At 36.7% G+C, this 12,528-nt stretch overlaps 1 protein-coding gene across 3 annotated transcripts; it reads left to right on the plus strand.

Annotated features, from left to right (window-relative positions):
- The first annotated feature begins 218 nt into the window (after window positions 1–218).
- LOC140979120 (uncharacterized) lies at window positions 219–12,095 on the plus strand. Of its 3 annotated transcripts, XM_073444471.1 has the most exons (14): window positions 219–397; window positions 701–801; window positions 1,572–1,801; window positions 2,781–2,948; window positions 4,018–4,378; window positions 4,464–4,607; window positions 5,206–5,358; window positions 5,438–5,554; window positions 6,262–6,342; window positions 6,415–6,564; window positions 7,058–8,767; window positions 9,505–10,757; window positions 10,840–11,452; window positions 11,808–12,093. In XM_073444471.1, exons 1-12 carry the CDS (start codon window positions 364–366, stop codon window positions 9,568–9,570), a joined length of 3,315 nt encoding a protein of 1,104 aa, XP_073300572.1. In that variant the 5' UTR covers window positions 219–363; the 3' UTR covers window positions 9,571–10,757; window positions 10,840–11,452; window positions 11,808–12,093. The 3 variants fall into 3 exon arrangements, with proteins under 3 accessions (XP_073300572.1, XP_073300576.1, XP_073300578.1); XM_073444475.1 differs by having other exon boundaries at window positions 9,505–11,452; window positions 11,808–12,095; XM_073444477.1 differs by having other exon boundaries at window positions 238–397; window positions 704–801; window positions 9,505–11,452.
- The last annotated feature ends 433 nt before the right edge of the window (window positions 12,096–12,528 follow it).

The following is a 12,528-nucleotide window of genomic DNA, read 5'->3' on the forward strand; positions in this document are numbered from 1 at the left end:
ATATTTTTCATATTTTTAAATAATTTTTCAACACAAATAATATTATTAAGTGAACTTGAATGAAATAAATATGTAAATGATGAATTTAAAATTTATAATATTTTTATGTTTAATAACAAAAATATATTTACATATGAAAATAAAACGATCACCCACCGTCAATCGTCTAGATATCTAAAAGCATATAAAAAATCGAAACTATATATATATAAACACACACACACACACATTTGCATCGAAAATCTATGCAAGTCACCTTAATTGAAGTAGGTCAGTGTTGGTGGAGACAGTCAGTGCTGCAATTGGAAGTAAATACGAGAAAAGAGGAAGACAACGTAGAAAATCGAGGGGAGGGGGTGTTATATGGCCGAACAGAATCCTGGCGCTGAAACGGCATGTAAGTGCAGTTGAATTTTTTGAACTCTTGATTTTGTCTGTTGAAACTTAATGGGTCATTTGTCTGGAGTCATTGAATTTGAAATTGAGTTACTATGCAGGCGAGATGATAGTAAATGATCAATCACTCCATCTAAAAGTTGTTCAATTTATTTTCTTGATTTCTGGAGATATAATTTGAATATTTGTTGTGGCCTCTGGCAATATTATAACTTTGTTAAGTTTTCAAGGTCGTAGACATCTCTGGGCGTTATAGAATCATTTTATCACGATAGAGATTCTATGAATGCTCTTTGTTTTTTAGCAGTGAGGCTATCTCAAAAGCTCAGGGAATTGATTGCTTATGGCTCGCTAGATTACAATTCCTGGAAATCGTTGATTTTAGAGGTTGAAAATACTTGTCAGGTAACTCTAGATTGTCGTCTTTTGCCTTCTCAGCTATTAATATCTTGTAGAAATGGACAGGACCAAAACATTATTTTGGGAGCAATAAAACCTCTACCGGAAATTCTTGCTATGGAAACATGCTACTTGGGTCTTTGAATACTTTAAAAAGTATTTTGGTATCAAATTTAGGTAATCGTTCCATTCTGATGAGATGCAGTGTCTCGTAATTATTGGGAGGGGATCTTAGAGTAGCAGTAACTATTCATATTGGAAAAACGACAGAGACATTAAAATTGAGCTGCTTTAAAATTTTAAATTTTGATCTACATGTCATCACTGGTTATAAATTTTGGTTGGTGAAGAGAGACCAGGCTTGCATATTATTTACATAAAAAAATATGAAAATTCTCTGAAAGAAATGTTATGCTTGTTGAGGAACATGGTCAATTAGATACAGGCTGATGCATTAAAACCTGCTGCAATTAAGGGCTAAAGAACTCTGAAAGCTTTCTATGAATTTTTTAGTAATTGATGGGCATCTGGTTAATGTCTAATATCTATGTCTCAATTACAATTAGTGAATCACACATATTGCAATTTCACAATGTGCTTTATGAAATTGGAAATTTAATTAGCTGGCGTATTGGATTGTAAAAATTTCTAAAGTTCCTGTAGTAGAATACAATAATAGGTCAGTCGTGAATGGCGAGGTTATTGGATGTACGAGCGTATGCTTGTACTGAATTGGTTATTACGTATGCTAAATCATGTGTGGTCATGAAATGCAGGATGATATAGATACAATTTCCCTGTCATATGACTCTTTTTTGGAGAAATTTCCTTTGTGTCACTGGCACTTGGAAAGATATGCCTATTGCAAGGCAAAGCTTTGTGGTACTCAAGAAGCCATTAAAGTTTATGAAAGAGGATCGGGATTGGCAATGTTCTCAGTTGGTTTCTGGGTTGACTATTTTGCATTTGGCACAGCTTGTTTTGGAGATCCTGAGGATATTCGCAAGTAATCTTTATATATATTTATTGTAATGACTTTAATAGATAACTATTATTTCTGAGTTTTATTTTCATTATATAGTATGTTTCTTCTTTTTTTTTTTCACAAAAACTCCCAGCATATATCCCACATTCATTCTCGAAACCAGGAGTGGATTTATTATCATTATTTGCTATGCATTTCTCCAATGCCTTTTAAGTTATGGGAAATGGTTTTTTTTTAATATGGGTAAAATTTAGAGCTTAGCTGGCATGTTTTGATATAGTACATTATAGCCATTGAATTCTATGACTGTAGATTTTAAAGCTTGGAGTTATTGCCTACACTACATTTTGTAGCTATGGGTTCTAGAGTTTGTTTTGTGTATAATAACCCAAGGAATGCCCAATAGTCGTGGGTTTGAGGACTTTGATGAAGAAAAGAGAGAAATTTCTGCAGAGTCAAATGTACGTCACTGGGATCTTTAAGTTACAGTGGCGATATGCATATGGCTAGTAAGCCATTCTAGGTTTGAGACAGGCAGAAAAGTCAAACCTGCAAATCGATATTATCGGTACATCATTGCCAAATTTCATTATTTGTTCTCTCAATGTTTGAAAAGGCACTCCCGTCTCCCAAAAGATGAGGCTGAGTTCTAGGTTGTACCCTCTAAACCAGCAAACTAGGTTTCTGTTTTTTGCAATTTTATTTTCCATTTCACTAACTTCAGTACATTATATTGCTTTGTTACTTTTCATCGCACTTATGGTATATCAACTATTTATGGAAATGAGGTTTTTGTCGAAATCAAGGTCTTTCTCCAATTTTGATTTACTGAAAATTTGTTGCCTTGGACATTATATTACTTAAAGTTATTGAATTGATAAGTTTGGACATTCAGCTTTTGCACATCATGATGCTTCCATGACTGAAATACTTCTCCTCCACTTGATTGCATTGCTATGCAAATTGGCTCAAGTAATTAATATCATGCTTTGTCTGACAGATTATTTGGAAGAGCCGTCTCCTTTGTTGGAAAAGATTACTTTTGTCACGCCTTATGGGACAAGTACATGAAATATGAATTCAACCAGCAGGGATGGAATTTTCTTGCGCAAAGTTACATCCAAGCTCTGAGGTTTCCAACAAAGAAGCTGTATTTTTATTATGATAAGTATGTTGGGCTCCAAATTCCTAACAAAATGCTGAAGTGACTGCTACTGCTATGCATGTCATTTTTAATTTCTCACTTTTAACGCATTGGTTGGGCCTCATGGATTGTACGGTTGTACCTGTTCCAGTAGTTAAATCCTTTTTATTTCCTTGTTTTGTACTTATTTCAGGCTAAATATTTACAATTTTCTTTAGGTAACACCAAGTAGCTTCTATTTTGAGCTTCCAGTCCCCTTTTCGAGTTTTTTCCTTGTGGAGCAGTAGCCGCAAAATTGTTTTCCTTTTTGTATGTTGCCTGCCTTGGTCGTTTTCTACGTTTTTAATTATGAAAACTCCTGAGTATTCATATTGGATTTCCTTTTCTAGTGCAATTACCGTATTGGCTGAAAACAAATAGTTCAATCATTCTAATATCCCCCAATTTTCCGTTCTCCTACTTCTGAAATTCATACCTCAGCTCAAATACATAGCAACCTTGTCGCAGGACTGTTGGGAAAACCTTAATTCTTACTATAAAGAACTACCATGATCATATGTTTTAACCTTATAGAATTATGGAAAAAGTTCATGCTGATCATCCGCTATCACCTCCATCAAAAGCAAAAGGATGGTTAAAATGTTAAAAATGAATAGAATGCTTCTAGTTTCATCTACCGTTCGTGCAGTATTGTTATATTGTAATATGAGATAAGTGCTGACTGCGAATGAAGCCTTCCAAATCAGTACGTGAATATTAATTTTACCGATTTCAGTAGCCTAACAAATATCTATGGCATAAAACAAGTGGGCGTGAAAGTAGTAATTTTTCAGTTTATCTTTTGCTTGTCATAGCTTTTATTTCCGGTTCATTGTATTTTGTTCTCTCTCTCAAATCTGTGCACCGTGATTGAAGTACTGAGATTCTACAGAAGCCAGCATATAGGTTGCTACCTGTAGTTGTATTTGATATAATTAAACATACATGTTTGGCCTTCAATTAACATATGGCTTCCGACCTCTACATTTTCTCTCAGATTCAGCTTTTCATTTCATAGTCAACCAATAAACATGTATTACTATTTATGCTTCAGTTTCAAGCAGTTTGTGGCCAATTTGGAAGAGGAGATGGAATATGAGAAGAACGACCACATTGAAGTAGAGAAACTTTCAGGTCCTTATGCAGCGATAAAAATGTCTGGGGATGAAATCTCTCTTGTCGTCAAGGATTTGCTGGGTTCTTCTGATAAAGTCCTCAAGTGCAAGGCGCTGTATAGATATAGATCTATCGGTGAAGAATTCTATCAGGAATCATGCAATTTGAATGAAAAAATAAAATGCTTTGAGACAAATATAAAAAGGCGATTTTTTTGTGTTACTCCTCTTGACGACCATCAATTAAATAATTGGCATCTGTATCTTGATTTTGTCGAGAAGCAAGAAAATTTGGACTGGGTGAGATTTTTTAATACAGTCATCATACTTCACCGATATCTTGTTGTACTTATATATATGTGTGTGTGTGTTTTTTTCTGGGCAGACTGTAAAACTGTATGAGAGGTGTTTAATATCTTGTGCGAGTTACCCTGAATTCTGGATGCGTTATGTTAATTTTCTGGAATCTAGCGGAGGGCGTGAGCTGGCTATCTCTGCTCTAGACCGGGCGACAAAAATATTTTTGAAGGTTCGTTTGAATTTCTTCATATTCAGTTATTTGATTTTGGGATAAAGCATTAACACTCTCATAACTCGTTACATGTAAGTTCCCACCCATTTTGGTTGGTAGTATAGAGTGGAGCAGAAGTTATTCTTGGTCCTTGTGACTCGAATCGTCATTGATATAATTATGCAGTCTGTATTGAGGCTTTGTTTGTGGTTTAACTTCTGAAATTAGGAATTGAAATACATCTGAGATACATTTTACCTTGTGTTGTTTAGATAAATGCAGATTTTCTTTTGTTCTTATCAAAATTGTCTCCTTCTGAACTTTTTGTTGTTTCTATGTATCTCAATTCTTTGCCATGAACTTATAGCCACGTCTAGTGTTTGAATATGACTGTGTTATGCCACACTTCTTGATAGAAATGTATGCATTATTCTAGTATCTCTTTATCAAAGGATGCACTTTTCAGATTTTTGTTTTTAGTTTAATTAAAAGTTCTATAAACCTGTTGCCTTAAGTTTTATTTTATGAGGATTGGAGAAGTGTTGATTTTGCCGCATTTTATCAGAATTTTATTATATGAGAGAATGGGATTTTTTCCTGTGTTTACACCTCGCAGAATGTGCCGGATATACATCTATTCAGTGCAAGGTTTAAGGAGCACCTAGGAGATGTGAATGGTGCTTGTGCTTCATTGCAGCAGTGTGATGCAAAAACTGATTCCATCTTTTTTGAAAAAGTTGTAACAGAAGCAAACATTGAAAGACGCCTGGTGTGTTTTTTGCAATGTTGCATATATTAATGTATCTTTATTAAGGACCTTTGTTAAGAAGAGATGGTTTGTACTTCAGGGAAATTTAATTAAAGCTTCTACTACATATGAAGAAGCGCTCAAAACAGCAAAAGAGAAGCAGAAGATTCATATTCTTCCCAGGCTGTATTCTCACTATTCCCGATTCACCTTCATGGTATGGAAATTTTTATTAATCCTACTTCGACTCGTCAGTAGTGTCAGTTCTGTATGGTTTAATTCTTCTAGATAGTAGCCTTTTGGTGCCGTGACAAGTAGAAGAAATAAAGGGCAAGAAATCAGTTGCCATTTGTAAACGGTTGACAGAAATGTAATGCTTGTTAGCTTATTTAGTCTACTCGCTTCATATATAAGTGTTCTTTGACAATATTTTATTCTACATGCCTATGAAGCTCTGCCCACTTGTTGTCTCATTTTCTTGTACAACTTTCCACGATAAGTTATAGTTGTGTTCATATCTCCTATAATTTCATGTGCCTCTGTTCTGAGTTTGTGTGCAATTAAAGGCCAGAATTGGCTGTAACATTTCTGATGTTCTAAATACACTTGCATGTCCCCCTGGTAATCACCTTTTTTTTTATGGTTTTGCAAACCTCGTGTAGCATTTTTCATTATTGCTCTTCCTTTTTTTGAAACACGTTCTGCATGTCAATTATTAAACAGTGGTGCATCCACGGGCAATATTTTTATGAGCATGAAGCAAGCACCATGCTGTGAATGTCTTAGGATTATATCTTACAAGCATGTAAAGCTTTTGATCCTCTAGAATTTTAATTGACTTTGATTTTAACACTCCATATTGTATTTTGTATTATTGACTTCATTGGTCCGATTATTCTCTAACTAAACCGAACTGCTTGATAGATAACAGGTAGTGCAGATGCTGCTAGAAATATACTAATAAATGGTGTAAAAGAAGTACCCAATTGCAGATTCCTTTTCGAGGTACTCGATGTGCTGTTATATTGTTTTTTTCATGACCAAGGTCAAACAAACCGATGGTTCCTATTCATGCAGGAATTGATGAATTTTGCAATGACCCATGAAGGGTCAAACCAAGTGAATGTGATCGACTCAATCATATCGGGTGCTGTTTCTCCAGGATCAGATGAATACCATGGTTTGAATGCCAAAGATCGAGAGACTATATCACTCTTGTTCTTAGAGGTTGGAGTTTATCTTGATTTTAGTCTACTTTGGTGGTATACTGGTATTTATCTAATATTTTTTGAAGTCCAATTTGCTCTAAACATCTGAGGATGTTTGTAAATAAAGATATTCTTCTTATATTGTCCTAAAAGTAATCAATTAGAATGAAAAAGAAGCGGCTGCTTTAAAGCTGATAAAGGTGAATTTTTTTTACAAAATATTGCGAATTCTTTCTATTTAACTAAAAGCATTTGGGCCGAGTATTAGGTTGGGATCTACTTGTAGCATATGTCAGAACCTTTGTGGTCCATATTTCGTGCTTTGTTATATCCGAACTCGGGACTATTATGGTTAGTTATGTGGTAATCAAGGATTAATATGCTTTGCTATCCATTCTCCACCCCTTAAGTTTTAAATTTATCCTTTCATTGTTTACTCTATTTTCATGTTCGGGAAAAGTAATTTACAGTTCTATGTGACATTGGTTTCTAGTTTTGGTGTAATATCGCAGTTTATGAATCTTTGTGGAAGTGTACATGATGTGATGAAGGCGTGGAACCGTCATATTAGCCTATTTCCGCAGTTCCTGAGGAGTGAGCCTTATAAACACTTTGCATCAGGCAGTTTTTTGTTGAACATGGTCCAGCTTCAAGTTGAACAAGGTCCAGTGAATGGTGAAATCGACCATACCCAGGTTATGGAAAAGCTGTCACCTCAGAAGGACAACAATTGCAAGGAAACAGCAGAGCCAGTGTATACTAAAGCTATTGTTCCGTCTGACAAGGATATGTCACAAGGCAATGAGCCAATTGATGGTTTGTCACGTCAATCAAGAGAAGACAAACCAGGACCAGTGGATGTAAGTGCAAAATTAGCTGAGTCCAATGGGAATGTTTTGATCTCACACGATTCAGTTCATGATTTCTCATGCCAGTCTAAAGTAGAAAAACCTGGACTTATGGTTGTTTCTGCTGAAACCATTGACCAGTCCGCAAAGCAAGCTTTGACCAAATGTGAGCCGGCTAATGAGTTTGGCAAGTTAACAGAAACAACTGATCCTGTTGATCAACTTAGCCTGTTGGATCATGAGTTCAAACATCAGAATCTGCCTGTTCCTTTGGAAAGTACTACTATCTTAAATTACAGAGAGAAGGAAAATCAGGAGTCAATCCCCATGTCTTGTGATGTGTATAAAGCTGAGGTAGTTGTGTCTCCAACCAGCAGTCCGATTATTGAATCTCCACTCTTTCATAATGCATCAGAAAAAGATGGATCAGTGAGTCAGCAGAACAGTACTATAACAAATATGCCTGCAGATTCAAAAGAGCCTTCTAAAACTGGTGTAACATTGATTGAGAAAGTCACAGCTCCTGGATATACTAGTTCAGGGTTTCATGAGCGAGCAAAAGATCAAGAGCAAAATAATCATCCAGGCAATGAATCGGACAGCAAAATGCTGATGAAGCAAGGAAATATCGAGTCAAATTCAGGAATTCAAATCTGTGGCCAGTCAGCAGGGGTTATTCAGGAAACTACAAAAACTGACCATGCCGGGCCAGTATGTACGACGGTTCCACCAAGCGATGCATCTGCTGCACAATCTCCTCTACTGTCCTCTCCTCTGGTTTCTTATCCTCAACAAAATGTGCAACAAAACAATTTACCAAGCACTCAAGATCCTTGGCAAGCCCAACAGAACATGGCTATGGACCAGATGCTACAGTATCATTACCATCAGCAGCATTTGGGGCAACAGCACTATCAGCAGCATATGCAACAGCCTTTATTTCAACTGCAACACCAGTATATGAACCAGCAACAATATCAACAGCTGAATCAGCAGCACTTGCAGCTGTTGCCTCAGCAATATTATGGCCAAGATCAGCATCAGATAACATACTGTGAACAATTTCACCAACAATTGCAACAACATCATTATTACCAGCAAAATCAACAATTACAGCAAGGTCAGGATCCTCGTCAACTTCAGGAGTTTGCCTACGATATGAATCAACAAGGATATCAGCAACATGTTGCAACACAAGGACAGCAGATACCTTTGCTGCAATACCAACAGCATCAACAGACTTATCAGCATTTTCATCAGCAGCAACCACATGGAGGGCATCCCCATGGTCCAGAACACCTTCGTCAGCAAGATGAACAATTCCATAAACAACAAGAACTCAGTTCAGGACAAACTATGAGCAAAAAGCAAGAGGTTTGCCTTGAAAAACAAATCATTTTCTTGTCACAGCTTCTTCTGTTTCTCTCTTTGTGGAAAACAACATGAAAATGGCCAGATAAAGTATTGAAATGGAGTATTTTTGCGGGTAGTCACCCTTCTTCCCACATCAAAGTTCTTTTGTAGCTCATTCAAAGCAACACCTTGGTGCTCATATTATTTTACTATAATAGGAATGCGTATAATTGAGTTCCCACTTGCCTTTTTCGTACTATTTTTTCTTGAAAATTGTTCAATATTGATAACAAATTAGTTTGAGCACAAATGTTATCCTTTCCCGACCTGGTATTAGTATGTTGCCCGCACCTCAGAAGGTCAAACAGCATGGTTTTGATTGGTATGTTTTTAAGCTTCAATTCCATCCCACCCCTTCTGCAAAGAGGCGAAGCAATCTTAGATGATCTAGCTGCATATGGAAGTCTGAGATTGTGCTGAACAATCTGTTGGAGGTCCTCAATAAAGTTTAAAAAAGTGTCCGTGAAAGCATTATTACAAAGCTTCTGAAGTAGCACTAGTTGCAGGAAAAATGTACCAGGCTTGAATTTTACTATGAAACTGATACTTTCAATGAGCTAAAGATGAATCCATGAAAGACTAATTCCCTACCCCCTGCATTTTCTATATGTTTGTGTGCGTGTTTGTTTGTTGGGGTGGGGTGTTTTGGATACAGTTGTACTATCTGGAATTCTTTCTTATCAAGTGGTGCACTGCAGGTCCCTATAAATGCCCCACCAAATCATGATGGTGCATCTGAATCGTGTAAATCTCCACATATTTGACTATGATACTGAGAGCTAGCGGATACTCACAATGAACTCCTCACATCAATAGCAGCAGTTTAACATCAATGCTATTCTTCCTCATACGCCTGATATGTTTAAATGAGTTAACGTATTTTGGTGATATCTCGATCATCTTGCCGCAGTCTTCTCAACCTCAGAGAGCTTGGATTTGAATTATTGCATCCGAAGTGAGGAGTATTAGCATGTAAAAACAGTTTCATACTCCGTAAAGAACACTTGTTTTAAACCAATGTGGATATCTCCGGCAATGCGTCAGTTTTTGATGTTTGATTTGGCTCTCAATTTATTGCATATTTCTATCGCTCTAACAAAACTAAGAACTCGGTGTATGCCCATGAAATGCGGTGTTGATAGAATCTTCTCAACTTTTTGTGGGCCGTGCATTCATTTGGACTCGTTCATGCTTTCAAATTTATGCCATATCTGGGTAAGACCGGCCAAGAATATAGGTAAATTCGCTGCAATAGCGACGTACTTATTTTCACCAATAGCATACCAAAGTCGAATGCATGGATGAGTGGTAGAATAGTTTAAAATTTAGTCAGTTGTTATCCATTGTTGCTGGAGTAACGACCCTATGTTTTTATATGATTGAACTTGAGTACTAGAGTTGCTATAACATGAGTGCATAGCACAACCTGGATCTAACGACACCTTAATCAAAAATAATATTCATGTGAGGTGAAGCGTAGACGTCCTTACCTCGGGCAGAGTCATATCCTCGAGTCTAGTTAAATTGGTCGCGGGACTCAGCTCAACAGTTTACAAGAATTCCAGGCCTGGAATTTGTGGATATGATGGAACTTTTTACACACTAATTTTGTTTCGTTAAAAGACATTCATGCCAAAAACCCCACGGACTCAGCTTCAGTAAGATTGTACTCTGTGCCTCGACTGTTGCACGTTAATTTTAAACTCCCAAGAGCACTAACCAGAAATTAAAATGCAGACACTTCGAATTCTATCTCCCCCTCGAATTATCGGACCAGTGAATGTTTCCGCCGCTGTTTTCTCAAGTTCCAGTAAATTACCATTAGCTTCTTCGCGTGAGCGCCAATCTTCTCGCTCCACTATCAACTCTTATGTTAACCGTTTTATACTCAAGTTCTTACCTTTTCTCTCTTTCATCGTCCCTTTAAAGGAAAACGATTTTGTGTACAAAAGTGAGATTATTACCATCTAAAAATTAAGAATGCAATACACAGTATTATATGTTGTCTAAATGGAGGCTACTTTTTCCTGTAGCCAGGAACTCGATGGTTGAAGCAGAAATTTTCAGGAAATTGAACTGTTGGAGGTGCGTGGGCACCCAGGACAAAGTTGGATTCTAAAATTTAATGAAATCAATTCAGTGGAACAGGTGTAGTCAGGGATTATTCTTTGAGAATGATTGTTCATGCCTACTCAAGAATGATGTCATGATAGGATATATTTTGGTTCGAACTTGTTGGGTCAACCTTATTGGTAACAGATGAAGATAGCAGGCGCTAGAAGAAGGCGAGTTCTATACTCGTGATCTTATTGGGATGAAAGTGATTCTTTAGGTGTGCTGTCTTATAAAGGAAAGATTTTGTTTCCTTTTCTCTAGTTGACTTTTGTATGCCTTTGTGAAACAAGAAAAGAATAGTCAGGTATTTTTCCTTTCAATATATGTTTTATGTGAACATGTAACTATTGACTTTTGCTTTAGTCATGGAATGAACAGACATTGAAATTTTGTCAAAGCCACTCATGTATCCATTCGTGGAAGCAATTGTTCCTGAGGTTGATCTGGGAAAAAGAGAAATGCTTATTACACCACCAAAGGGGCTACTAGATTTGAACATTCCTTCACACGAGAGGTCCAAGAAAGAAAAAAGTGAGCTTGTGAGGCATAATATTTTGTAATTCACTAATTGGTGTCAATGATTATATGTATGTTTCTACGTCTAATGAGTCAAAACTCCCATTTGGCTTTCTCGCTGTCTCTTTTATCACTCGCTTCTCATTCTTTTGTGAACAGGTATTTCACAATTCTGTTCAATCAACTTTTATTTTCTTTACTACTGAAATAAGCTACATAATCTACACATTTATCTCCGAGCACTGCAGACTCGATCCGTGAAAAACAGGGAAAATTGTTTTGTCATTATAATGAAGAATAAAATATTTATTTCTTGGATAAAAATCTGTCGGCATATTGACATCATATGCTATTTCATTTCTTGATTCAGGAAAAATGTGCCACAGATTTTGAGCACAGCACCAAAAACTAGCAGTCTAAAAATAGCTGGCAATCCTGTTTCTTCTCTAGGTGGAAAACTGTCTGATTTATACTGGAAACTGTAAAGGGAGGGTGACCTATTGTCTTCTTGTGGCAAGGTTGCCATATCTTTGGTGTTGGAGGAAGTGGAGGAGATTGAAAGAGGTCCTAATAACAGTCTTGTCAACTCCAAAGAAACTGAGAAGGCCTGTCTGCTCGTGAAAGAGCAACTTGATGATCCCCAGAGACTTGTTGAGGTGCTATTGATACGCTTTTCTACACGATAATTCTTAAAAAATTATAAAGCTAGTCCATCATATCTATTTGTGCTTGGATGCAATTTAATTTTGCAGAAGAAATGCTGTCATACTATAAGCACTCGACTTGATGTCTCAAGAAGTACTACACTTTCGATAAATTTTTCTGTCAGCCACGTAGAAGAGGGTTACCCTTTTATGCTACATGAATGTGCAGTATCATCTTAATCACGACTTTGCTTGTTGCAGGTAAAAAAACCATCCATCTGTACCTCTGATATTTGTCTGTCCTGCTCATTCAGTCAGTTCCCTGCAAGAATTGTTTGCTCTTCATGACCACTTTGCATTCGACCCTCAAAAGGTTGGATACATGATTTTGTATTTTTTAATATTTCGCCTTTGGTTTAGGTTGGAACTATGCCTCATTGGGTGTGA

This window comes from Primulina huaijiensis, chromosome 1 (assembly GCF_012295235.1).
Source record: "Primulina huaijiensis isolate GDHJ02 chromosome 1, ASM1229523v2, whole genome shotgun sequence".
NCBI lineage: Eukaryota > Viridiplantae > Streptophyta > Magnoliopsida > Lamiales > Gesneriaceae > Primulina > Primulina huaijiensis.